At 46.2% G+C, this 26,664-nt stretch overlaps 1 protein-coding gene across 1 annotated transcript in view; it reads right to left on the bottom strand.

The window, feature by feature from the left end:
- SLC4A7 (solute carrier family 4 member 7) overlaps positions 1–26,664 on the bottom strand; it is a 160,834-nt gene that overhangs the window by 74,688 nt on the left and 59,482 nt on the right. Inside the window, exon 2 of the mRNA XM_074945637.1 lies at positions 8,369–8,450. Coding sequence (XP_074801738.1) covers positions 8,369–8,450 — 82 coding nt within the window. The remainder of the gene's footprint in view (positions 1–8,368; positions 8,451–26,664) is intronic.

Here is a 26,664-nt window from a genome sequence, read left to right as displayed (position 1 = left end):
AGCCACTAGCACAAACATCACTCCCAGATGTTTACATGAATACTGTCCCAGCCATTCATGAACAGGGCGACACCCGCATATCCCTCAGTCCCAGGCTTGCCCCACAGAAATGTGCGTGCGTCTTGTACTGTTCAGTAGCCCACTGGACTGTACAAGCTCATAATTAGCTCATCATTTCAACACAGGGAAATGAATATGCACCAGACTTATTGTCTCAAGTGGAGGCTTCCCATAGACTTCAAACACACACACTAGTTTAGATAAAACAGTAAAACAAGTTTATTAAATAGAGAAAGATAGATTTTAAGTGATTATAAGTCATAAGGCATAAGGCATAAAAATCAGAGTTGGTTACAAAAGAAAAAAATATAAAACATGCAAGTTAATTCCTAAACTTTACCAAGGGCTAATAAGCAAAAAAGGCTTCTCTTGCCCAAAAGCAGTCCTTGACCCCTCCCTGGTTCCAAAAGCTTCCTTTGTTCTTTCTAACTTAAGCAGAGATGGGAGCAGGGGGGGAAAGAGGTGATGAGTAGGTCATTGTCCTTCCTTTTTATACTTTGACCCTTTGTACTGGAAAAGTCTTTGCTGGGTCATGGGGTCAGGAAAATCTATGGCATAGGTGAGCTAACAACTGCCCTTAAGGTGAACTGTAAATTTCTCTCTTACAACCCTGCTGTTGGTGAATCTCCAATTAAGCAGGTAATGCCTGTTAGCACCTAACTCACATGCCAGCGTGCCTTTATCTTTGAGAAAATGGTGTGAGGGCTTTACTGAAATATGCTGTAGCTCTGAGTAACAATCATATAGTAAATCTCATAGCTCCATATACAATGTTGATACACACATTTTTAACAGGACAATGATGGTCAGTAGATTATGAGTTTCAAATGATACCTCACAAGGCATATGTTGTATAAAATATAACGAAAATATAAAGTGGTGAATCTGGGGTACAGGTTGTCACATGGGGTACTGTGTGTTACAATATATACTCAGACTTCAACCGTGGCTGCTAAATTCTTTGAAAATACCATCTGTCCTGGGCATATCCAACCCAGTGCTACAAGGCTTGAGCAGGACTGTTCCTGCAATCGCTGCTGCCTAGGGGCACTGTGGTGCTGGGAACTGGAACTGAGAGTGGGAAGACTGAGAACACATGAGACACAAAGCTACTCTGGCACCCTGGAGGAAGTCACCTGATTCAGATGCTTAGAGCTGAGGAACTGGGGGGTGGGGTAGGTAGAAGGAGTAGACTAAGACAATAAGCCTTTGGAGGAAAGGACTGGGGAAGGATGACACTTGTACTGGCTGGACAAGGCCAGGGAGGAAATGGAATGGCGGGGGGGGGGGGGTGGAGAAGCCAGATTAGAGAAGGAATTTGGGGGAGGGAGAATAAAAGATTGAAACTATCTGAGCAAGAAGACTGAGTGTCATGGAGTGAATGGGACAAGGAACCTCAATAAACAGACTGGGACTTGGTAAGGAGCCTGGAGAGAAAGACAGAGGCTGGGCAAGGAGAGCAGAACCGGGACAAGGAGAGAAAAAGCACATGGAGACTTTGACAAGGAGCCAGAAAGATGGGGGAATGGTACTGAAAAGAGACAGGACTAGCATATGGACAATCCAGAGAGGACACAGGCAGAAGGGGTCAGGCCTTGGGGGAACAGTGGTAAATGACTCTAGCCACTCTTAAGTCATACCCTCTTAAGAACATAGAACTGAACCCAAGATTCCTGACCCGCAACTTTCCTCTGCTCTTAGCAAGCATTTGTGAAACCCACTGGCAAATTGTGTCATTTCCCCTCTAGTGGCAGGTCCACATAGGATAAACTGCTACCAACATCACTATCATCTTAGGTGAAATAGCAGAGATGGTGTAGTGGATATAAAGGTTCCAACCTTGCTGATGACCCACGTAGGGGACAGCATGATTGCCTATGCCATTATATGTTTTTTCCAGGGTGGGGTTTGGGTTGTTTTTTTTTGTTTTTTTTAAGGTTAGTAAGTTATACATTGACAAAAAAGAAAACTACATTAAGAAGTACGTAAGTTAAAGCAAAGCACTAAAAGGAAATGCCAAAACTAAGGTGATCTGTGCAACCTTAACTCAGCCCCTCAAGTTGTATGTACTGATAATGTCTTTAGTTACATTATCACATACTATTTTTTCTATGGAAATCTTGTTTCATTCAGTGCAGAGGATGGGCCATGTGCATGGGATTAATCAGGGCTGTGTAGCGAAGGCGGCTGTTGTCTGCAGTACCCCTGACTCATCTGATGGAGAAGTGTGAAGGTGTATAACTAATGAGGCAGGGGATTGCAGGAAGAAGAGGGATGGTCTCATGGTTAAAGCAGCTGAGCGCTGCCCTGGAGACTTGACTTCTATCCCTGAAACAGAGTTCCTATGTGATTCTAAGCTAGTCCCTTAAAACAAACTTTTCACAGGTGGCCACTACCTGGTCCTGAGCATTCAGAGCTCCAGTAGAAGTCAATGGGAGTTGTGCTTTAAAAATATGAAGTGCTAAGTACTCTGAAAAATGAGTCCCTAGGTGCCTCAAATTGGACACCCACAGTTAGTGGATACTTTTGACCTTACTCTGTGCCTTAGTTCTCCATCTGTAAAATTGGAGTTAGTGCCACCCCCTAATTTCACATGGGTGTTGTGAAAATTTCACATGGGTGTTGTGAAAATAAAGTTGATAATGTTTGTGAAGCACTCAGCTGCTACAAGTGCCATAGAAAGCCCATGAGGAAATTATTAATTCTGACTTCAGAGCAGAATTTGAATAGGAGGATATGAAGATCAGACAAAAATATCAAATAGCTGTTCACTAAGTGAGCACTGGCCATTCTGTACACTAAAAGAGGCAGAGCTCAAGTGGGGAAAAATAGTGTTCAATCATGTAATTCAAGACTATCATAATGCATACATACAAGCATGCCTTATTTCTAACTTTCATTAACTTTTAAGTCCTTGATTTTGCAACCTTAAAAGTTTTAAACTATTTTTTGTCTGTAATTTATACAGATGCTAAAAAGGTTGCTAAGCATAGCTATCAGTCTCATTTGCTTTAAGTGTGAAGAATTCTAATTTGCACAGGCTGCTAGTATGATCATAGATACAAATCAATGTTTTGCTGAAGTTCTACAAAACTCTTAATCTAGGCCCAAAACACCTGAGTGATCATAGTGCCTCCAGGCAAGTCAAGCTCAGCCACATTGCTGTTCTTCTCTATTTCATGGGAACTGGGCCTGTGGCCAGGCCTTCTCAGTTCAGAGATCTTCATGTACAGAGCCTCCTCTTAGAGATGTCTGCCAGAGTTCCTCAGGGGTCATCCTCAAGAATTACTGTAAGACCTCAGGTTTCAGAGTAGCAGCCGTGTTAGTCTGTATTCGCAAAAAGAAAAGGAGTACTAGTGGCACCTTAGAGACTAACCAATTTATTTGAGCATAAGCTTTTGTGAGCTACAGCTAAGAAGTGGGGGTTTTTTTACCCACGAAAGCTTATGCCCAAATAAATCTGTCAGTCTTTAAGGTGCCACCGGACTCCTCGTTATGTGAATGTAAATCCCCTATCTTATTTGCCTTCTTACTTTGTTTGCTTTCACTTAGGGAACCTTGATTTCTTTCTCTGTGACTCATAAGATCTCTGTGATGAGTACTGAGGTATGTACTGTGATGACCGGGGCTTAATGGCAGCTGAGGGCTCTATTTTTATCTTGTAGGCTAGCATGTATATCCCTAGGGAATGAAGGGTCACCCGAGAATCCTTCAAATGCGTGAAGGGACGCACCTTTTTGGCAAACAGCTTCGTTCCCTCAAAGGGAAGGTCCTCTTTGGATGGTTTGGATCTCTTTAGAGAAGTCGGACAACTGTAGCTACTAAGCCCTTCTCATAACACAACCATGGAAATTGAATGTGCCGCCATGTCTGCCACATCTAATTCAAACTGGAGAGGCTTTTTCACCAACTGGCCCTCATTAATTGTGGCCATAAACTGGTCTCTGTGGGAGTCTGGGAGCTGATCAATAAAGGAACCTAGCTTAACATTGTTCCGGTAGTCACATTTGGCCAATAAGGCCTGGTAATTAGCCAACCAGAACTGAAGAGTGGCTGATTAATACACTTTTCTGCCAAACAGGTCCAAGCATTTTTCGGTCATATGGGGTGGATTTAAACTGGTATTTGCAAGTCCCTAGAATTAACCATATCCACAATGATAGAATTTAGAGGTGGGTGGGAAATAAAACTCATTTTGTGCAGGAGAAGGGCATGGAACTTTTAGTCTGCCCACTTGCATGTCAGCGGGATGGACGCAGGAGTCTGCCATATAACTCTGGCAAGATCCAATAGTGCCTCATTAACTGGAAGAACATCCACCAGTTTGTGGTAAGGCTCAGTCACTTCGTTCAGCTGTATTTGCAGGGCATCTACCACTCTCTGAGCTAAGTCCTGGAATTATTTAAAATCATCCACTATGGATAGTGGAGAGGGCATCACCACCTCATCAGGTTAGGATGATGAGAGATGAGCTTGAGGGGTGCCTTCCCTTTCTGCCTCAACTTCAACTTCCTCCCCCAGTTGCTTAGAAGGTTCTGAACTCTTTGATGCCGCAGCTGAAAGAGGGTGCGTCCTTGCCACACTAGGGGCCTGGGAGGCTTGTTGCCTTTGAGCCTGCCTGGGGCCCCAGTACAGCCATTGAGAATATGTGGCTGGCAGTCGTATCATGGTTGCCCAAACCATAGAGATTGAGGGGCGGGATGACGTAAGCCTGATATCCATAATGAAATTGGGACCCATATGGCGGGTAGGACGAGTGGTGGGAACCTATGTCCTCTCACTCACTATCTGACTCTGGTCTGATGAGAAGAAAGGTGGTGCATGGCATGGATATCTCATGGAGTCTAATGCTCTGGGAGAACTCGGCACCGGAACCCTGGTACTGTGTAGTGGCGAGTCCAGCACGTTGGACACCAAGAGATCAGTTGCGCAGTGGAAGTCCAATGGTGCGGACAACGTTAGTGCCACTGGTTGTTGGTGCCAAGAGGCCTGTACTGACTGAGTCAGAGATGTGGACCTAGTCATATGGCCCGTTGGTGCCACGCACATTTGGGTTGGTGCCGGTGACAGCATCAATGTAGCCTTCCCCAGGGCAAATCTTCCATGCTTTTCATGCCCCCTGCGGTACTGGTACTTCTTTGCCAATGCCCATCGGGTCTTTGAACAGACTGATTTGCTCTGTTGGCTCAGTACCGTGCCTGCCCTCTAGATGGCTTCAGTGCTGTTGGTACCAATGACACCGATGGAGCCAGAAATCATTTCTGGCTCGATCAGGGCTCATTACAAGGACACTCAGACCTTTTCTTAGCTGTCTTGAATGAGTGACTCATCTCCTTGGGATCTCTCGCCTTCAACATAGAAGGTTGCGGTGATAGCTCTCATCAGGACTCTGGGGGCTGAAGGGCTGATTCCAGGAGCAGGAGTTTAAGCATTAACTCTGTCCTTCCTGGATCTGCTTTTAACTGCTGTCACCAACCACACTTCTTTGGATGGTGCTTTTTCCCCCAGGCAACGAACGCACTGCAAATGTCCATCTCTCACTGGGATGGATTCTTTTCAGCTATGACACTTTTTGAAGCCTGAAAAGCCAAGCATACCCTTGTCCAGCTGGGTCGCTCTCTCTCACCCCCCACACCGGGGTTGGCAGGAGGCAACCATTTTCTACTCCCCCCCCCCCACTTTTCTTTTTTTGGCATTGGGCAATTAAAAACAAACAAGGTACTAAAAGAAAAAGGTTGCAAGGGAAGCTAAAATTTGCAAAACTATAGGGAGTTAACAATTCACGAATGGACAGCTCTTAGCTCAGGCTCTAATCAGGGGTGGTTGAGAAGGAACTGAGGAGGAAATGCCTACTCACACTGGCTAGCCTCATGGCAGGCGGGAGCCATGAGTTCGTGGGAGGGACAGACCGCTACTGAAATTCTCCAATCCACAGTGTGGGGGGCGCACACACCTACAGTGGAGCACCCATAGGGACACTACTCCAAAAAACACACTTATTTTATTGAGGTAGCACACAACAGCACCAGTTAGGAGGAGAGTATTATTGTGCTAGGTATATATTGCACATATGTTGCATCGGTCTCAAAAATCTTGTAAAGATAAAACTTGGCTTTTGATTTTGCCATTATGTTGTTTAACCCCAGTCTGAGCAGATCTAGGACACTGTGGTAAAATGTTTGTGCCCTGTGTGAGCACTAGTGCTTACACAATTGCTACCACTTGTGAATTGTATCAGTGGAGATTCTTTAAAATATTAGTATAGACATTGTTACAGAATGCATAAACTGTTTTAGCAACTTTCTAACCTGAACATTGCTATCACTTAAAAGATGCCAATGTGGTTTACTCAGTCACCGTATACAAGCCATCCATATCTGCTTCCCCACTTCATCCAAAACCTCATTTTCTATTGCTTTTTCTCTCTGTGAGCATCTTATCACAGAGTAACAAAACTAATATCAAGCTGCATACAAATCTGTGGTACCAAGAGCACTGAGTAACCTACAGTGTAGAAGACACTGTGCTGACACCACAGAATAAGTATCAGCCCCACAGACTTTACTTTGTTTAGTCTTCAGTGCTTAAATATCAAAATGAAAGGGGTCTCAGAGGGCACTAGCAGTAACCTGTGTACACAAGAGCACTGGATGCTTGTTGGGGGGGGGAGGGGGGCTATAATACAGCAAGTATATTATAAGTGAATTAACACTTTTCTGGAGAAGTTCCAAATTCCTTGAACTCCATACTTGGCCCCTCAGTAAGCAGGAAAAATAGTTGGTACAGGAAGAACGAAGAAATAGTAACAGAATTTAAAACATTTCTTTTCGGGATGTTCTGTACTTGCATTAAGGATAGTACTACTTATAGCTACAGAAAGAAATTTCTCCAGCAAGACAAAGTAATGAAAGATTTAATACCCAATATTTTCTAAGGGTGTTGCCCATTTACCACTGACAATTCCACTGACGCCCATTTAATATTTTACCACATTAAACTATAGGAATTTACTCATCTCCCTAATCCACTGTAGTTGATCAATGTCTGCAGGTTCACCTGAGTTTAAAGTAAAAACAGCTGGCATCCAAAGAAACTCTTGCTGCTGAGTTTTTACACTTGCAGAAAGCAGGCCTTCTGTAAATTGTGCACTGAATAGGTCAAACTAGTAGTTATTTACAGATATTTTCTCCTCTCCCACATTAAGGAAGCTGCTTGTCAGAAGAAAACCCTCTTGAAGATTTTTCAATGTCAAAGTAAAACATATGTAGCTTCTCTCCCCATTCCACCTTTTAAAATAATTTATTTGCTTTCAGATATTTAAGTAGTTTGAAAAAAAAGAAACCTAGCCATGTATATTGAGATGCAGCATATCTCCATCTAGATGTGAAGATTTAGTCAGCTGCCATTTACTTACACCTGACAATATGTTACATTAAAAAAAAAAAAAAGATAAAGCTTTAAAGGTAATCCTTGTGATTTTGCAGTTTTCAAAATTCGCTTCAATCCCGTCCCCTCTTCCACAAGGAAGGAAAACCTGCTCCAAGATATAGGACTATACTCAGTGTTGTGAGGGGGACTGCTCTATCCCTGCTCAGCCCTTTTGTCTTTGGCCTACCACAGCATTGCTGTGGTCACTGAACATTACTGTCCCTATTGAAGGATAGAAGTCTTGCTCCACGTTGGTCTGAACTCTGCCCTGTTAAATTTTTTTTTGCCAACTAAGCCAATCACAGAAAGAAAAAGAGCAACTTGAAATCTGTTTCCTCCACAAAGGGTGGTGGCAAGTCAGCTACTCTAGCAGTTCTGCATGAGGCAGTGAAGTAGTAACAAGTGACCCATTCTGGGAAAATACTACTACTTTCACCTCTATAAGGATCTAAAAGCACCTTGCAAACATTTATTAAGCCTCATAATGCCTTATGAGATGGGCAAGTATTATTCCCGTTTCGCGATGAAGAAAGAATCAGATGTTAAACAATTTTCTAAAGGTCATAGACAGAATCTGTGGCAGAGGTAAAACAGAACCCCGACATCCAAGCTAGCCTAGAGGACTCAATCTAATCAATTATTTCAACACTAAGGCTGTTTTCGTAACCAAAAAAGGTGCAATTTCCAGAAATGTTTTAAATATATGTATTATGGCAGTTGTAAAGAAAGAGTTCTTTTAAAAAAAAATAAAGGAAATTGCTTAGTGCTGCTGTTCATTGCTCTCCATATATGTGCATGTTAATGAGAGCCATGTAGTGCAGTGAAGGGAAATAATATAACTTTACAGCATGAGAGGTCTAAGATTTTAAAAACCACTTACTCTCTAGTTCTTCTTTCTCAAAGTTTGTGTTGACAGTAGAGCTAGTTTTGCCCATATCCACAACAGCTTCTTCATCATGACCCTAAAGAAACACAAACACAATATGGATATGATTCACTTTCGATAACCCAACCAGAAATCCAAACTCATTTCTATCATAACAGGTTACACTCATACATACAATTTATAAAGACAGCTGATATCAAATTCCTGCTTCAGAAGTTGTTTTACATCCATTTTCTGATATAATAATAAAATAAAAGAGTCCAACTCTTGGAGGAGGAAGTGGAGTTACATGTAGAAATATCTTTTCATTTTCTGTGAAAAAAATCCTTTTACTACTGAAGGAAATTATTCTGCTTGTAGGAAGTATCACTATGATGAAAACTAGGAATCCTATGCATCATTAAAACAACTGAAGTTATCTAGTAGTAAAGGGGAGCTTACAAAACATTTCATTTAGACTGAGAGGACCCATACCCTGTACCTTTTGTACATAAACATTTATCCTTTGGCTGAATGCGTTTCTCGTGACAAAACAAAAATGGATCCAGCTGTCCTGACAACAGCACAAAAAACTTTAGAGCCCAGTATTGGCAAACGCCACATTAAGTTAAATAGGATAGATTAGGGATGCAGCACAGGTGACTTATTTGTATTATAGTAGCTCCTAGGAGCTCCACTCCATGACCAGAAGGCCGTTGCACTACATGCCGTACAAACACAAAACAAGACGACAGTCATTGGTACGAAGAATTTACAATCCTAAGTATAAACAAGAAGAGTTAGATACGGATAGATGGGGTCGGTACAAGGAAACAATGAGATTGTAGTGATCAACATACTAGGCAGTGGTCTCAGCACACCAACAGACTAACCGTTGTCAAGTTTTCTGTAAGTATCATAACTAAGGAGAGTTTTAAGGAGGGATTTGAAGGTAGATAATGAGGTAGCTTTGCAGATGTTTATGGGGAGCTTCTGGCAAGCATGAAGGACATCCTGGGAGAATATATAAAGGTGCTTGTTAAAATTTCAAACAAGTGAGTGATGACAGCTGACATGTGGCTAATCAGAGGCAGGAGTCGGCCTTTTGCTGTTGAACAAAAGATAGGTAGAGGAGGTATAGGGTGTTAAGGCCTTAAATGGGAAGGCAAATAGCTTATGCTTCCAGGTCACAGTGCCTCTAAATAAATGCACTGCAATGCTGTTGAGCTGGCAGGCAGAAATATCAGACTGTCTTCATAAAATGCTAGGCCAAAAAAACTTCATAGTTCAGAAAGAGTTTAAATTCTCCAGACAACTGGGGGATGGGGCTAGGAGGGAGGTAACATGGGAAGTGCTCAAATTCACAGAATAACCAGATTTTTTTCAAGGTTCTAGATTGCTTCTCCTCAAAAAATAAACATTAAAGTTTAAGGATAAAAGATACTGACAAGAAGTTTACATTCAACAGTGGAAGAAGCCCACTTAAATAAGATAACCTGTGCTGGTTTATTAAAAGACTTAGCCCTGGTCTTACACTACAGGGTAAGGTCGAATTTAGCAGTGTTAAATCAATTTTATAATGAAGGTGTCTACACAACCAACCCCATTCGGTCGACCTAAAGGGCTCTTAAAATCTACTTCTGTACTCCTCCCCGGCGAGGGGAGTGGCGCTAAAATCGACCTTGCTGGGTCGAGTTTGGGGTACTGCGGACGCAAATCGACGTTATTGGCCTCCGTGAGCTATCCCAGAGTGCTCCAATGTGACCGCTCTGGACAGCACTTTCAATTCCGATGCACTAGTCAGGTACACAGGAAAAGCCCTGGGAAATTTTGAATTTCATTTCCTTTTTGGTCAGCGTGGAGAATTCAGCAGCACAGGTGACCAGGCCGTCCCCCTAGAATCGCAAACGAGCTCAAGCATGGAGCAAACAGGAGAGAATGGATTAGATTCCTGTATGGGGAGAAGAAGCTGTGCAGGCAGAACTCCAATCAAAGAAGAAATGCTAATATATATGCCAAAATCGCACAGGGCATGATGAACAGAGGCTACAACAGGGACACACAACAGTGCCGCGTGAAAGTCAAGGAGCTCAGGCAAGCCTACCAAAAGACAAAGGAGGCAAACGGTCGCTCTGGGTCAGAGCCCCATACATGCCGCTTCTATGATCAGCTGCATGGCATTCTAGGGGGGACCCCTACCACTACCCCACCACTGTCCGTGGACACCTGCAAGGGGGGAGTCTTACGCAACACGGAAGAGGATTTTGTGGATGATGAAAAGGAGGAGAAGGAAAATGAAGCAGTGAATCCGTTCTCCCCGGCAGCCAGGACCTTTTCATCACCCTGGAGCCAATACCCTCCCAAGGCGGGACCCCCGACCCTGAAGGCAGAGAAGGCACCTCTGGTGAGTGCACATTTGTAACTACAGTACAGAGTTTAAAAGCAATAGTGTTTAATGTCGGATTTGCCCTGACAACTTGGGATGCATTCATGGCCAGTACAGCTACTGGAAAAGTCTGTTAATGTGTCTGGGGATGGAGCGGGAATCCTCCAGGGACATCTCCATGAAGCTCTCCTAGAAGTACTCTGAAAGCCTTTGCAGAAGGTTTCTGGGGAGGGCTGCCTTATTTCTTCATCCACGGTAGGACACTTTACCACACTAAGCCAGTAGCAAGTAGTCTGGAATCATTGCAGCACAAAGCATGGCAGCGAATGCTCCTGGGTTTTGGTCCCATTCAAGCAACATTCAGTCTTTATATTTCAGTGTTACCTCAGGAGAGTGATATCTATCATTCATGGTCACCTGGTTGAAACAGGGAAATTTTTGTAAGGGAACAGTAAAAGGCCCCATTCCTGCTGGGCTGCTTGCGCTTGGCTAAAGAGGATCATCCCATAGCCACGCGGCGGGGGGGAGGGGTGAAGGGATCATCTCAAATAGCCACCCAGAGGGGTGGGGGAGGTGTGTGCTGCACCTCCACCCGAAAACCGCAGCCCCTCCTTTTAAATGGCAAACCCAACCCGCATTGCTTGCTGTGGGAAAGGAGGATGCTAAAGTTTGAAAACATTCCCACATGTTGTGAAGGCGTTAGAAGCCAAACTCGTGTACCCTTTGGCTTACCATGGCTGCCTGGAAACCGAATTCTGTTGCCCAGCCACGTGTATTGTGTCACCATACCGGTAGGCACTCAATATAAAAGGCAAAATGTGACCTTGTACTAAAAGCACATGTGCTGTCTGCTGTGAATTGCTTGATTCACTGTGAAAGAGTCTCCCTTTATTCTCAGAAATGTATCATCTTAAATTTTACTCTCCCTTTTATCCCCCTGCAGGTGCAAATGTTTCTGTGCTCCCCCATCATCTCCATCCCTGAGGTTATCGCAGATTAGAATACGAAAAAAATGCACTTGCAATTACATGTTTTCCGAGCTCATGCAGTCCTCCCGCACTGATAGGGCACAGCTGAATGCATGGAGGTATTCAGTGGCAGAGTCCAGGAAAGCACTAAGTGAGCACGATGAGAAGAGGCAGGATGCAATGCTGAGGCTAATGGGGGAGCAAATGGACATGCTCAGGCGTCTGGTGGAGCTGCAGGAAAGGCAACGAGAGCACAGACCCCACCGCATCTACTGTACAACCACCTGCCCTCCTCCCCAAGTTCCATATCCTCCTCACCCAGACGCCCAAGAATGCGGGGGGGAGGGAGGCTCCGGGCACCCAGCCACTCCACTTCAGAGGATGGCCCAAGCAACAGAAGGCTGTCATTCAAATAGTTTTCATTTGTAGTGTGGCTACAATAAGCAATGTGCCCTTGTCCTTCCCTCCTCCCCCACCCCACCTAGGTTACCTTATCAGTTATCTTGCTTTTTTTTTTTTAATTAATAAAAAAAGAATGCATGGTTTCAAAACAACAGTGACTTTATTTCCTTTGCCAGCTGTGATTGAAGGGGGGAGTGTGGCTGGCTTACAAGGAATTTAAAAAATCAACAAAGGATCCGGGTTTGGATCAATGAGACACACACACAACTTTCACACCGTAGCCTGGCCAGTCATGAAACTGGTTTTCAAAGCCTCTCTGATGCACAGTGCGCTACCTGTGCTCTTCTAATCGCCCCGGTGTCTGGATGTTCAAAATTGGCAGCCAGGTGATTTGCCTCAACCTCCCACCCTGCCATAAACGTCTCCCCCTTACTCTCACAGATATTACGGAGCACACAGCAAGCAATAATAACAATTGGAATATTGTTCGCGCTGATGTCTAACCTAGTCAGCAAACAGCACCAGGGAGCTTTTCAACGTCCAAAGGCCCATTCTACCAGCATTCTGCACTTGTTCAGCCTATAATTGAGCTGCTCCTTACTACTGTCCAGGGTGCCTGTGTATGGATTCATGAGTCATGGGAGCAAGGGCTAGGCTGGGTCTCCAAAGATAACTATTGGCATTTCAACATGCCCAACAGTAATTTTCTGGTCTGGGAAGTAAGTCCCTTCTTGCAATTGCTCAAACAGCCTAAAGTTCCTAAAGATGCAAGTGTCATGCACCTTTCCCAGCCATCCCACGTTGATGTCGGTGAAACGTCCCTTGTGATCCACCAGTGCTTGCAGCTCCACTGAGAAGTACCCCTTGCGGTTTATGTACTGGTAGGCTAAGTGGTCCGGTGCCAAGGTAGGGATATGCATTCCATCTATCACCCCACCACAGTTATGGAAACCCACTGCAGCAAAGCCATCCACTATGACCTGCACATTTCCCAGAGTCATTACCCTTGATAGCAGATCAGTGATTGTACTGGCTACTTGAATCACAGCAGTCCCCACAGTAGATTTGCCCACTCCAAACTGATGCCAGACTGACTGGTAGCAGTCAGGCGTTGCAAGCTTCCACAGGGCTATGGCCACTCGCTTCTCAACTGTCAGGGCAGCTCTCATCTTGGTATTCCAGTGCTTCAGGGCAGGGGAAAGCAACTCTCACAGTTCCAGGAAAGTGGCATTACGCATGCAAAAGTTTTGCAGCCACTGGGAATCATCCCATACCTGCAAGACTATGTGGTCCCACCAGTCTGTGCTTGTTTGTCAGGCCCAGAATCGGTGTTCCACTGTATCAACGAGCCCCACTGCCACCATGATGTCCCAATTGCCACATCCCGTGCTTTCAGGAACGTCTCTGTCCATGTCCTCCTCACAATCGTCCTCGTGCTGCTGTCTCTTGGCCAGGTTTGTGCATTATACTGCAGTATAATGCACAAAGTGTTTACAATGCTCGAAACAGCAGCGGTGAGCTGAGTGGGCTACATGCTTGCCGTGCTATGGCATCTGCTTGGGTAACCCAGGAAAAAAGGCACAAAATGATTGTCTGCAGTTGCTTTCACGGAGTGAGGGAGGGAGGGAGGGAGACTGACATGTACCCAAAGCCACCCGCGACAATGCTTTTGCCCCATCAGGCATTGGGAGCTTAACCCAGAATTCCAATGGGCAGTAGAGACTGCGGGAACTGCAGGATAGCTTCCCTCAGTGCACCGCTCTGAGAGTCGATGCTAGCCACGGTAGTGGGGACACACTCCGCCGACCTAATGTGCTTAGTGGGGACATATACAATCAACTGTATAAAATCGATTTCTAAAAATCGACTTTTATAACATCAACCTAATTTCGTAGTGTAGACATACCTTTAAGAACTAAAATTCATCCAAAAACTGTAGAAAAATATTCTGAACAGCACACTTTTGTAGAAAGCATCTATGTAAGCTTCTCCAGCATAAACAAATAGTATTTGAGAGTCAAAGTCTCTCTGCAATTGATCTGTACAACTTAAATTATGCTACATCAAGGCCCTTTTCAGATTGTTGTGGTGAAGGGGCTTGCGTATTCCAGGGATCCTCAGAGCTATGTTTTTGGGAGCTTCATGCTCCTGGTAGGGTCTCCCAACGTGAATAGGTGTGAGGGGAGGTCCCAGACAAAGCACAGTCCAATCTCCCAAGTCCTCAACAGCGGATCAGGCAGCAGAGGTTCTTTGGATCTCAATGGCTCTGAAAGCAGATGAAGGCTGCAGCAAGGTGGAGATCTCTAGTTGTCTCGGACTTTCCCTGCCACTGGGCCCCAGACCTCCAGCTTGTCATGATCATGTGGTCTTTGTAGGTGCACCAGCTTGCCCACATTAAAAGAAATCAAGCACAAACTTCTACCATGGGAGATAACATCTTTCCAACCTTCCAAATCCTGTGGCAATAGACTAGTGGTGACGGGGACAGGATTAGTGAATCTAGCAGTCCCTAGCCACAAATCTGCACATACGTGGCAGTAGTTAGATGGTCGTCTGGCACCTGGACTGAGACAGGGATGTAATTCAGCAGCTACTATCACCACTGAGCAGTCCTCTTTAGGACCCCTTCTGCTCACCCTGCACAGGGAGAGGGCTAGAAAAGGTGCCCCAAACCTAGGTTGTCTCACCCACTCCTGGCTGGATTACCTGGTCCAGTGGGATCACTCCGCCTGCAGTCAAAGCTATAAGACAGTGACTTGTGCTACATGGAATGTTCGCACCCTGATGGAGAACAAAGATAATGTACAACTGGAAAGAAGAACGGCTATCGTTGCCAAGGAACTTGCAAGATATAACAGACGTCGCTCCCCTGAGAGACACAACATGCCCAAATGAAAGTCAACTGAGAGAAGAAGGTGGAAGCTAGACCTTTTTCTGGAAAGTCAGAGGACAGGCATATTCATGGTATCAGTTTTGCAAGTAGGAATAAGTTTGTCAGTTAGCTTACAGAATTTCCTGTGGGAATCAAAGAACGTCTTATGACTCTTCGCCTTAAGCTCAGAAACAACCAGTCTGCTGCTGTCATCGGTGCATATGCTCCAACACTTGACGCTGTCAAGGATACCAAGGAACAATTCCATATGGATCTTGACAGAGTCCTGACCAACACTCCCAAGGATCATTCTCCTCCGAGATTTTAACACTAGAGTCAGACATGAGTGAGATCTCTGGAATGGCACTATTGGAAAAGGAGGAGTAGGAAAGGCCAACTCCAACGGCATCTCCTCCTGAGCAAATATGTAGAACATGGCCTGGTCATCACAAACACCCTCTTTAGACAAAGTGACAAATATAAGACCACCTGGAGATACTCCCGCTCCAGGGATTAGCGCCTTCTTGACTATGCTATTGTTAGGCTCGAGATTGGAAGGATGTCTGCATCACAAGGGCCATGCCTGGAACCGATGACTGTTGGACAGACCACTGCCTTGTCAGAGCTACCATGAAAATCCCAATCACCTCAAGGCATCACAAGCAGGCAAAATCAGTACAAAAGAAATTCAACATCAAGTCCCTCGAAAATATAGTGACTTGGGAGAAACTTCAGTCGTGTCTCCAAGAGAGGTTTGCCGCTATGCCTAGAGCTGACGATAATGAAAATTTCTGGAAGGGATTAAAAACTCATTCTCTCAGCATATGCGGAGTCCATTGGCTACGTCACCCGCCATCACCAAGATTAGTTGGATGAAAATGATGCTGAGATTCAGGGCCTGCTTGACCAGAAAAGAAAAGCTGACTGCAGATGGCAAAATGAGCAGGCCAGCGGGGAAGAGTCATACAAGCAACTCAAGGCGAAAGCCCAAAGGAAAATTCATGACATCAAAAATAAGTGGTGTCGAGAAAAGGCCAAGGAGATTGACCTTTTTGCTGATAAACATGACATAAGGAACATTTTTCAGACAATAAGAGCCATTTATCATCCATGGCCCCACACCACTCCGAGCCCAAGACGAGTCAATGTATTTTAAGGACAGCAAAGCCAGGTGGAAGGAGCATTCTCAGGAGTCAATTCTCTTTATACCTCAAGGATAGAGGATCTCTTGCCGACCCCCCGGCCCCATTACGCAAACCAAGAACCACAAGGCAGCAGGGCCAGATGGCATATCACCTGAAGTCTACAAGTTTGGAGGTGAAGAACTGTTAAGGAAGCTCCACAAACTTTTTCTTCATATTTGCTATAATGAGAAGATTCCAGAAGACCGAGAAATGCCAATATTGTGACAATCTTTAAGAAAGGAGATAACTTCCACACTCCAACTTAGCAAGGCAATGCCTTGCTATCTACAGCAGTGAAAATTCTTGCTCATATCCTCTTAAACTGATTACTTCCTCTTGCTAAGGAAATATTGCCAGAATCTCAGTGTGGTTTTAGACCATCCTGCAGGACAACCAACAGGATCTTCGTTGCCTGCCAAATCCAGAAAAAACGTCTTGGGAGCAAAATAAGGACCTGTACATGGCCTTCATCGATTTGACAAAGGCCTTCAACTCCATGAACCGCGAAGCCCTGTGGAAGGTGCTGGCCAGATTTGGCTGCCCTCCCAAATGTATTAATGTCCTAAGGCTTCTCCATGATGGTGGAGTGTGCAGTAATTGGAGGAGCAGGCACCTTCGCCAGGTAATAGCACTCCCTGATGCAGGACGTGATCCATGATGAAATTCACTTTGAAGAGCCAGGAAGACCTTTCATCCTTAGAACGGCTTCGTTCCCTCAGTGTAGAAGGCTAGTGTTCTGCAGACATCCAATGAGTGAATCCTTTTGCTCCCTGCCACTCCAGGGAGACTTAGGATGGAATACTGGGAGGAAGATGTCCTGGTTGATGTGAAACTGAGAGACAACCTTCAGGACAAAAGCCAGGTGGGGTCTGAGCCGAACGTTGTCCTTACAAAACACAGTGTAAGGGGGCTCTGATGTCAGGGCCTTGAGCTCAGATACCCTTCTGGCCGAGGTTATCGCTACCAGAAACACTACTTTGTATGAGAGATAGAGCAGGGAGCATGTCGCCAAAGGTTCAGAGGGTGGACCCATGAGTCTGGAAAGGACCATACTGAGGTCCAGTCCGGGACCAGGTGCCAGACCTGCAGGTATAGTCTGTCGCGACCTTTAAGGAAGCGACTGAGCATAAGGTTAGCAAAAGCCGAGTGGTCCTCTGCTCCTGGGTGAAAGGCAGAGGTGGCAGCCAAATGAACCCTTACTGACTACATGGACAGCCCCTGCTGCTTGAGATGGAGGAGATAGTCCAATATAAGTGGCACGAAGGTGAGTGTCTGGGGCAAACGGTGCTGCGCCAACCAGACTGAAAATCTCTTCCACTTGGCAAGGTAGGTAGCCTTGGTGGAAGGCTGCCTACTGCCAAGGAGGACTTGTCTAACCAATTCTGAGCAAGAAAGCTCCATCAGATTCAGCCACAGAGCTTCCAGGCTGTGAGGTACAGCGACTTGAGGTTTGGGTGTTGGAGACTAAGTCCAGGAAGAGCGGCAAGGTGACTGGAGCTTCCACAGACATTTCCAGGAGTGATATGTGCTGGAGCTATCAATATCACCAAAGCTCATCCCTCCGAATCTTGAGTACATTGTAAACAAGCGGAATGGGCGGAAACGCATAAAAAAGAGATGGTCTCCCAATGGGAGGAAGAATGCAACCATGATGGAACCCAGACTGTGATTGAGGAAGGAGCAAAACTGTTGGCACTTCCTGTTGCATCGCGAACAGGTCTATCTGGGTAAAGCCCCACTGATGGAAGATTGAGTTCGCCGCATCCGGGCGAAGGGACCACTCGTGGCTGTGGAATGACCTGCTGAGACAGTCCGCCAATTCGTTCTGTACTCCGGGGAGGTCTGATACTTGCAGATATAGCAAGTGTTCTACACAGAAGTCCCACAACATGAGCGCTTCCTGGCACAGGGGAGAGGAATGTGCACCCGCATTTGATGATACAGAACACATCTCCTTATCAAGTGGGCTTGGAAAGCCTGGCACGCCAGATGTACCACTCTCAGCTCCCAAATGTGCTCCCCCCCCAGCCCAGAGCTGACGTATCTGTCACTAGCGAGAGGGACAGCTGAGGGCTGGTGAAGGGGACCCCTGCACATACTATTTGTGGGTTGAGCCACCACTGGGAGGGAGTCAAGTACCGTGTGAGGCAGGACTGGCCAATACACTAACGCTAGCCATGACTGAAGAGGTCGAAGTCCGAGTCTAGCATGCTGTACATGCTGGCATGAGTTTCAGGCAATTCCTTGCTGTGGTGGTGAACCGCCTGAGACCACATACATCGCTGCTGAGGGACCAAAACCTTGCTTCCAGGAGGTATGTCCTGGCTTGTGTCAAGTCCAGTACTACCCCTATAAAGTCTATCCTCTGAACCAGGGACAGCGTTGATTTCCCCTCGTTCAGAAGAGGCCCAGTTCGTCGAACGTTGCTCTTATGAAGTCAACTTGTGCCTCCACTTGAGACCTGGAGCAGCCCTTGATGAGCCAGTTGTCGAGGTACAAGAACACCTGTACCTGCCATCTGCGCAGGAATGCAGCCATGACTGCCATGCACTTGGTAAAAACACGCTGCACTGCTGACAGGCCAAAAGGGAAGACTATGAACCGGTAGTGGGTGTTCACCACAAACCTGAGGTATTTTCTGTGGGACAGAGTTATTGCTATGTGAAAGTACGCATCCCTCAAGTCGAGGACAGCATACTAGTCTCCTGGATCCGATGAAGGGATGATGGAGGCCAAAGAGACCATGCAGAACTTGAGCTTCTAGAAACCCTTGCCCTTCTGCTCCTGAGGAACCTATTCCACTGCCCCTAGCGAAAGGAGTGAGTGCACCTCCTGTATCAGGAGTTGCTCTTGAGAGGGGTCCCTGAAGAGGGACAGAGCAGGACACAGAATTGGATGGAGTATCCCCTCTCTACTGTGAGGAGCACCCAGCGGTCCAAAGTGATACAGGACCATGCATGATAGAAAGGGGACAGTCGGGAGGAAAAGGAAAGGCGGGGTAGATCCAGTTTTTGTTCTGGTGCGCCATCCTCGACTACACCTTCAAAAGGCTGGAAGTTGGTTTAGGATGGCCAGAGTCCTAGCCTGAGGACAGGTACAGCCTTTTTCTGATGTTCCTATTCCTCCTCCAGGAGCTGTCCTGTCGGTAGAACTGCAAAGGAGATTGAGGCCTAAAATGCTTCTGCTGCATGGCGGGAGTGTGTAGGCCCAAGGATTTGAGGGTGGCTCTAGAGTCTTTTAGGCTGTGTAGCCTTTTATCTGTCTTCTCTGACAACAGAATCACACCGTCAAAGGGGAAGTACTGTATGGTCTGCTGGACCTGGAGCCCCTTCTCATGGCCACCCCTGTAGCCATGACTCTTGTGGCTGCATCAGCACTGTCCAGCACAGCCTGGAGGGAAGCTCGGGAAATTAGCTTGTCCTCCTCAACCAAGACCGAAAACTCGGCACAGGAGTTTAGGGGCGAGCAGCTCCACAAATTTTGCCATTGCCATAGAGGTATTAAAAGAGTACCGGCTGACAATGGCCTATTGGCTCAAAATGCGGAGCTGCAATCCACCCATGGAATAAACCTTCCTCCCAAAAAGGTAAAGTTTTTTAGCCTCCCTGTTTTGGGGGAGGTGGGGGGGGGGGGCACGCGCGGAGGGGCCTTCAAAACCTTGCTGCTCGCGTTCATTAGCAGCTTCCACAACAAGGGACTCAGGCTGCGGGTGGGAATAAAGACGTTCATAACCCTTAGAGGGCACAAAATATCACCATTCATTGCGCTTGGCAGTGGGTGGCAATGATGCTGGCATCTGCCACAGGGTTTTGGTGGTGTCCGCAATAGTTTTTATAAGCAGTATGGCAAATACGGGAAGGTCCAGAGGGCGCGAGGATATCCACCATGAGATCGGAGTCCTCCACTACCACCTCTGCCTTGATGCCCAGTCTCTGGGCAACGCAGCACAGCAACTGCTGCAATACCAGATTGTCTTTGAGTGCTGGGACTATGGCAGTGCCAGCCAGCGCCTCCTCCAGCGATGATAAGGAGGAAGCCCCAAAGAACAGAAGCTGCTCCTGGCCATCAGCACCCAAAGTATCCTGTGACTCTCGGGGATCCCATGCAGGAGTAGACACAGATGGTGTGGTGCTTAGTGCTGGGGCTGTCGGCACCAAACTCAGTGCCAGGATCAGCACTGGTAGCACCACTGGTGGCGCTGTCAGAGCCAAGGTCACTGTTGGTGCCGCAGGAGCTGCTGTCAAAGCCTGTGCCAGCAATAGCAGTGCTGCTGGCGCCGGCACCAAAGCCACAGCTGGTGCCAAAGCCAGTGCCGTTCATGTCAGTGGTTCAGTGGCTGGTCGCTCAGCTGGTGGGATAAAGGTGGCCAAAGCCACCAAAGTTGCCGCTGAGCCAGACCCTTAGTTCCTTCCCTGGCTCTGGTGAAAGGCCCAGGGAGTCCAGAAGGGCCACTCAGAAGGGTTCTGCCACAACGGTGGCCATGGCACCGGACAAGCCTGTCTCTCCCGCCGCAACCTGGACCTCCTACTCTTATTGGAGCGGTAGGAGTCTGACTCCAACTCTGAGGTCTCCCAAAAGGAAGACCACAGAAGAGCTGTGCTTCGGGGCACCGAGTGTCAGGAACTTGGGGACTGACTGGGTTCTCTCTCCCGAGGTGTCGGTGCTGGAAGGTGCCAGGACATCATCGCCAGCTTCCCTCCTGATTGCACCTATGGCCGCAGTAGGGCGGACAGGGCCGAAGTCACCCCTGTCCCAGGGGGCGAGAATGACGCCATGAGATACAGCAAGTCTTGAGCTGCCTCGAAAGCCTCTGGTGTTGAGGGGAGCAGCAGCTGCTGGCCAGTAGGCTCCAGCAATCGCCTCACCTGGGCAGGAGTCGACACAGCCCTGACCAGGGACCTGGTGCTGTGGCCCAACTGGGCTCTCTCAGCCATCAGCTCCTTAGATTTAGCTGGGGGAGAACACTCCCTCTCCAGCAACTGGTGCCTGTCCACCAACTGGCCACGGGAGAAGCCATGCCGATGCCAAGCGTCTCAGGAAGAGACCTTTTTCGGCACCAGTTCCCAGGATAACAGTGCTGGGACACTCTGTGCCAACAAGGACATGCTGAGTGCGGGATTCCCCGACCCAGGGTCTGAGTGGGGGCAAAGAGCTGCCTCCATTAGGAGAACCTGAAGCTGCTGTTCTCTTTAATAGTTCTGGGATGGAACTTGCGGCAGATTCTACACTGTTCCTTTTGGTAACCTTCCCCTAGGCACATTAAACAAGAAGCGTGGGGGTCATTCTTTGGCATGTGCTTAGCACCCACCTCACAGGTTTTGAACCCCAGGGACCACAGCATACCCTGGTTCCAGGGAGTCGGAAAGGGGGAGGGGGGAGAACCCCCAACTAACTACTATACAATACTATCTAAAGAAGAACTATACACAAAAATGGAGATAAAGACACTTGCTAAGCAAGGGCTATAGGACGTTCCAGCTAACCGTCACTGGCGGCAAGAAGAAACTGAGGGGGTGGTGGGTCGGCAGGGCTCTAAACTGAGCGGGGGCACCCAGGCCAACATGACAGGCTGCTATGGGAAAAATCTTCCGGCTACCATGCACTTGCACGCACACACCCCAGATTGGAATGGACATGAACAAGGACCTGAAGAAGAAATGTCCATACCTACTGCAGGTGGATCTGTGGTTCCAGGATCAGATTCCTGAGTCATCTCAGGACCCATATGTAAATCCATGGTAGAGATCATCCTCGAATCGAGAGATCACTGATGACAACTACATCAAGGCCTTCTCTAGACCAGCAATGGGCTTTGAATTTCCAAAAACTGAATATCCATCTTAATATCAATAATTGGGACCACAACTGTAGATGGGCTTTTGACTTTTTACCACCATGTTGGCCAGACGTGTTCTGAGCCGAATTAGATAACCGTGTATGGCAGGATGCCATCACAGATCATCCCCTTGTCACACAGCAAGGCCCCTTTAGGTACACTGACCTCACCTCCCTCTAGCAGGGTTCAGCAACAAACACACTTCCAGAGTCTTTAAACAATGTTTTCCTTCTACAGCAGTCTAATTTATTATACAGATAAATTATACTTTACTTTCTTCTGGGGAAGTTTGTACAATTTCCCCAGAAGAGCCCTCCTTGAAGTTCAGGGGTCTTAACAGCCCTTCTTGGGGCTGGTGAATTTCAGTCCTGGTGTTGCTGCCCACACACTCTCCAATCATGTTCCAGGGTCTTCCCAACCCTCCTTCTTGGGGACAATGGGACTTCCTGTCAAGCTTCTCCCTATCTGGCCAAAGGGGCCCAGAGCACGCCTTGTTGGTCTGTGCTCATGACCTCAGGACAGCTGTGGCTTCCACCCAGCTTTTCCTCCAGCTGGCCCCTTTTCCAGCAGACAGCAAATCTTCCTTCGCTGGTCTCTCTCTATTCCAGGGTAATGTGCCCTCTTACCCCTGTCCGTCCCCTCCCAGGGCCAGGAGTGGGGCCACGGCTCCACGGGAGAGTAGTGGACGTGGACAGGGCTGGGGGCATCAGCCGTGGCCAGGAGCAGAGTTCCCTCCCCATCCCTCCCCCGAACATTCCTCCGTGCCCCCTTGGGGGGCACACCCCACAGTTTGGGGACCTCCACTCTATTCTGAGGGAAGAGGAAAAATATATACAGCCTTCCTTCCCAGAGCTGGTTCTGGCTGGCTGGGAGTGAGAGGAGCCTTGCCCTCTTTACAAGGCTGCTGGTTCTGGGCCCTTAGAGGAATAGAAGCACAGGTCTTCCAAAAACACAGACTACGCCCTCAGGGCGGCTTCCTCTCTCCCCATATCTGCCTTTGTCATTTTCCTAGACTCTTGGGTAACAAACCTTAAAGAGGCCATGCCATGTGAAAGGGATGGGGTAATGCCTAAGCCCTACAACCCTTAAGGGGACAGTCCACCTTGTCACACAGTGGTTACAAGGCCATCAAGGGTCTACACCCATACTCTCTACCACTGCTAATGATACCTCAAATTTCATACTGTTGCACTAGTACTGAAGAAAAATGCTGGTTTAGACACTGCCATAGAAATACATACCTACAGAACATGCCTCCTCTTTACAACATATTAAGGGAGAGAACACATGGCTAAGGCAAAATTTAAAAAAATTAAAACAAAAAACCCCACAATCCTCTCACTCAGAGAGAATACTAATTTTATGTTTTATATCTTACATTTATTTGACAGCATTCTGCTATCTGAAAATGCTAAGATCAAAACTGTGGTGAAAGTCAAAACTATCTGTTAGGGTTAGACAACTTCAAATAGTCCCTAGTTCTCAGATTATACCACTTGTGTTTTGGGCCCTGTAACCTTGACTTCCTTCTGACCAGCCTTTTAACGCTATATTTGTTGTGCACTACCATCTTAAGAGACGACAGCTGCTACTCTTATGTCACATGTTTTGACATTCAATGTATTAATGGGTTTCCTAGATATTTAGTGCAAACCAAGCCCTCAGTTTAGCAGTCAAGTAATCTAAGCATTCATTTTTGGAACATCTGAGAAACAGGAGTGAGTGAAAATGGTATATTCACCTTCTTTTGAAGAAATATAAGTTTTCATCCACTTTTTAAACCTATGTGGTAAGTCCCCTGTTAGACATACCCAAGAAACTAAGATCAGGTGAATTCTCCCTCCCCCATCCCACCAGCCCTCTCATCCGGTCTGAAATTAGGGTTGCTGTGCCAGGGCAGACAGTTCTATTGTAGGTGGCCAGTGCCCTCTGCAGTTTAGTATAATGCGTCCATTGAATCAGGAAGCTACCTCTGCCCTGCAAGAAGTGCACAACCTGCTTGACTGCAGATTTAGTTAGAGAATACAGTCCAATTCAGAGCCAAGTTAGTTCTAGTTTTTGGGTTGTATCTGATTCTATTTCAGGATCTTCTTCTGATTCTTTAGAATCTCAGAATTAATTGTTCCCAACATACCAGTTTACCCAAATCAGATTTCAATTTGCAACCACTGTTCAACATCAAATTCCTTTCCTGTAAACAAGGGCCAAGCTAGTCATCCCAAGTTTCCATAGCTGCACACCAACTATAGCATTTACAATAACTTTAATTTCTTGTTCAACACTACACACACACACACACACACACAGAAACTATACCAAGTAAACTTGCACCTCTTTCTACCGCAGACAGGACACATTTTTGTATAGTATATTTCATATTAACAGCATTCCAAACTGCTGTATAGTTATGGATAATAAAAGAAATGCACATTAATTAACAGTGGGAGAAAAATGTTTTTAACTGAAATTTAAAATGGGAGGGAGCGTAAAAGAGCCTCTCTGTATATTTATCTCATTTAGTCTGCAGGAAAGGTTTATACAATCTAACCACTGTTAATACACAAACAGGAAAGAGGTAGTGCTAGTTATGCAGAGAGAAAAGTAGAGGTAGAAAGAACTGCAACACAGGCTGGTGCAAATGCATGATGGGTTTATAAACAAAAGGCAATTCAGAATAGGATCCTGAAGACTGTGGTATTCAATGGGCATTTCTGGATGTACAGTATTCTGTACATACTAGTCTGGACAGCATGGTCTTGGGGAGGATACAGAGAAAAGTAAGTATAATTACGATGGCATAGATTAAAGATTTGAGGAGGTTTAGGCAAAGTAGCATCTAACGGGCAAAGTTGTGGAAATGACAACAGCCATTTATTAACATAAGAGACGTGGTAGAAGTTCAGAGTCAAGAAAATGCCATAGTTAAAGAGGTTCAACTTTGAAAAAAGGTTAAATAACTTGTTCCATTCAAGTTCTCATACTGTTCCCATCCATATGATAGCTAAGCAGATTCCAGAAGCACACTTAACCATGTGATTGCTATCTGTCATGTGTACGCTCTCGCCTTCCTCCCACAATTCCCAGGGGAAATATTGGGGGTTGGGGGGGCTTTTCATTTTTATTTCATTTCATTTTGTGATGTACCATGCACTGTTAGTGAACGTAGTGTAAAAAAGTGCACCCTGGTAATATATCTAGCGGAAAAAACAATGTAATGCATTGATCCAACAGGAAGGAAAAGCCTGGAAAGAGTAGTGTTGAAAAAGACCTACAGGATCATGTGGAGATATGTTTGCAATTCAATATGGCTGCAAATTAGCCCAATGTAATATTGAGCTAAACAGACAACGGTATAACATAACAAAAGCATGGAGACAAGTACAGTAATTATCTATGAACTTCATCATACAAACCCATTGAAGTCAATGGCAGAGCTCCCACTGACTTTCATGATGCAGGATCAGGGTTTACATGACTCTGGTGCAACCACATCAGATGAATTAAATCCTGGGCAACCCATTATCAGAAAGACAGACAAGTTGAAAGAAAAATTATTAGAAGGAAGGAATAAAGGAAGTATTACAAATGAATAAAAATTTAAATTATGCCTCGAGTATGCTTAAGGACACAACAGTCCAGTATGTGACACTACGGTATCAAAAAACACAAATTAAACTGAAAATAAATCTCCCCCTATTAACTTCATTCAGTTACAGTATTTGAGCTGTTACTTTTAACTATATTGGGTATAAGATTTTCAGAGAAAACTGATTTTCAAGTCAGCTACATTGCTTTAATATGGTGCTTGTGTCAACTGTCCTAAAGGACAAGTTTTAGAGCATCAAATGAATACAGTTTTGCCAAAACTATTGTGGAAGTCCACAGTGTAATGCAGGAGTCACCAACCTGTGGCTCCAGAGCCATATGCGTCGCTTCAGAAGTTAATATGTGGCTCTTTGTATAGGCACAGACTCCAGGGCTGGAGCTACAGGTGCCAACTTTCCAATGTGCCAGGGGGTGCTCACTGCTCAACCCCTGGCTCTGCTACAAGCCCTGCCCCCACTCCAGCCCTTCCCGTCCCCTCCCCCTCCCGCCCCAGAGCTTCCTACACACCATGAAACAGCTGATTGGCAGGCATGGGGAGGGAAAGGGAGGCGCTGATCAGCAGGGCTGCCGATGGGCAGGAGGCACTAGGAGCGGGGGGGGGGGGAGGAGGAGCTAATGGGGGGCTGCTGGTGTATTACTGTGGCTCTTTGGCAACGTACATTGGTAAATTCTGGCTCCTTCTCAGGCTCAGGTTGGCCACCCCTGGTGTAATGGCAGATAGAACAAGCGAATGTTGAGAAACTTACTCCACTTTTAGGGTTTTTTTACCACCATATTTTGAACCTGTATTTTGCAGGTTCACTTAAGCTGACATTACTATTTACCATCCTTTGCTCTTAATGGACAAATGAAAGAGGTACACTGCCAATTCTGCACATACAGAAGTGGCCTTTAAATCTCCATCATGTGAAAGCAGCACATCTACTGAGATTAGATTACCGAAAGGCATGCATGCCCTTGTAAACCCTCCTGTTACACTGAGATAGCAGTGTATCCAATTTATGCAGAGACTCTTCCAAGAATAAACTACTAGCAACCACAAACATCCTACATTCAG

This window comes from Natator depressus, chromosome 2 (assembly GCF_965152275.1).
Source record: "Natator depressus isolate rNatDep1 chromosome 2, rNatDep2.hap1, whole genome shotgun sequence".
Lineage (NCBI taxonomy): Eukaryota > Metazoa > Chordata > Testudines > Cheloniidae > Natator > Natator depressus.
The sequence above is the reverse complement of the archived record's forward strand: the minus strand, read 5'-3'. Positions and strand labels throughout refer to the sequence as shown.